The sequence below is a fragment of the Buceros rhinoceros genome, unplaced genomic scaffold, assembly GCF_000710305.1.
Source record: "Buceros rhinoceros silvestris isolate BGI_N320 unplaced genomic scaffold, ASM71030v1 scaffold11637, whole genome shotgun sequence".
NCBI classification, from domain to species: Eukaryota; Metazoa; Chordata; class Aves; order Bucerotiformes; family Bucerotidae; genus Buceros; species Buceros rhinoceros.
This window is the reverse complement of record NW_010423981.1, coordinates 20,926-21,987: the sequence shown is the minus strand read 5'-3', so window position 1 is coordinate 21,987 and position 1,062 is coordinate 20,926. Positions and strand designations below refer to the sequence as shown.

Below are 1,062 nucleotides of genomic sequence, written 5' to 3'. Positions count from 1 at the left end.
TATCATAAGCCTAGCACACCCCTGCTAAAGCCTCATCAGAAGACCTCCTCTGACACATTGCCAGTCCGATGTGAGAAACTCGAACAAGCGATAGTAACCTCAGTCACGCAAGTCACACCCGTTTCACAGAGACAGCAAGAGACAAGTGGGAACCAGGAGGCCTCCTTTGATTACTACAATGTGTCTGATGATGACGACTCAGAGGAAGGTACCAACAAAAATACTGAGGAAGAAAAGAACAGGGATGATGTTGGTACAATGCAGTGGCTCCTAGAGAGAGAAAAGGAGAGGGATCTGCAGCGGAAGTTTGAGAAGAATCTTACACTTCTCACCCCAAAGGAAACAGAAAATAGCAACAACCAGAGAGCCACCCACTCAGCCCGCCTGGACAGCATGGACAGCAGCAGCATTACTGTGGACAGCGGGTTCAACTCTCCACGGTAGGACTGTCACATTTATTGCAGCTTTACAGACTAGAAAGTTCGGTTTATAGTTATATGGGTGTGTAATATTCGTGACAGAACGTAGGGCCATATTAAACAGTTTCACGTATTTTCAGACAGTGTTTTCTACATCTCTGGAATATGCTGTTCAGATATATGGGTTTCCCACCATACTCATAAGCAACCAATGACCATTTGCATCATGGACTCTGTATTAGCTCATTTTCCATTTGCTGACAACCTCCCTGTATCTTTTTTTATTTTTTATTTCCCCTGTATTAAACTTGTGTTTGCATTTAGAATAGAAGGGATGAGCTCTTGCATACTCTCCCCTTTTCCTCTAAGATACCATCAACAAGACTAATTGGAAGACTAGACATGACTAGTGGCATAATCTTTGGCTCAGACGTATATGGGTTTCCCACCATACTCATAAGCAACCAATGACCATTTGCATCATGGACTCTGTATTAGCTCATTTTCCATTTGCTGACAACCTCCCTGTATCTTTTTTTATTTTTTATTTCCCCTGTATTAAACTTGTGTTTGCATTTAGAATAGAAGGGATGAGCTCTTGCATACTCTCCCCTTTTCCTCTAAGATACCATCAACAAGACTA

At 42.4% G+C, this 1,062-nt stretch overlaps 1 protein-coding gene across 1 annotated transcript in view; it reads left to right on the top strand.

The window, feature by feature from the left end:
- STOX2 (storkhead box 2) overlaps positions 1-1,062 on the top strand; it is a gene marked incomplete at its 5' end in the record, with an annotated part of 7,817 nt that overhangs the window by 2,102 nt on the left and 4,653 nt on the right. Inside the window, one exon of the mRNA XM_010140617.1 lies at positions 5-440. Within this exon, the coding sequence (XP_010138919.1) occupies positions 5-440 (436 nt within the window). The remainder of the gene's footprint in view (positions 1-4; positions 441-1,062) is intronic.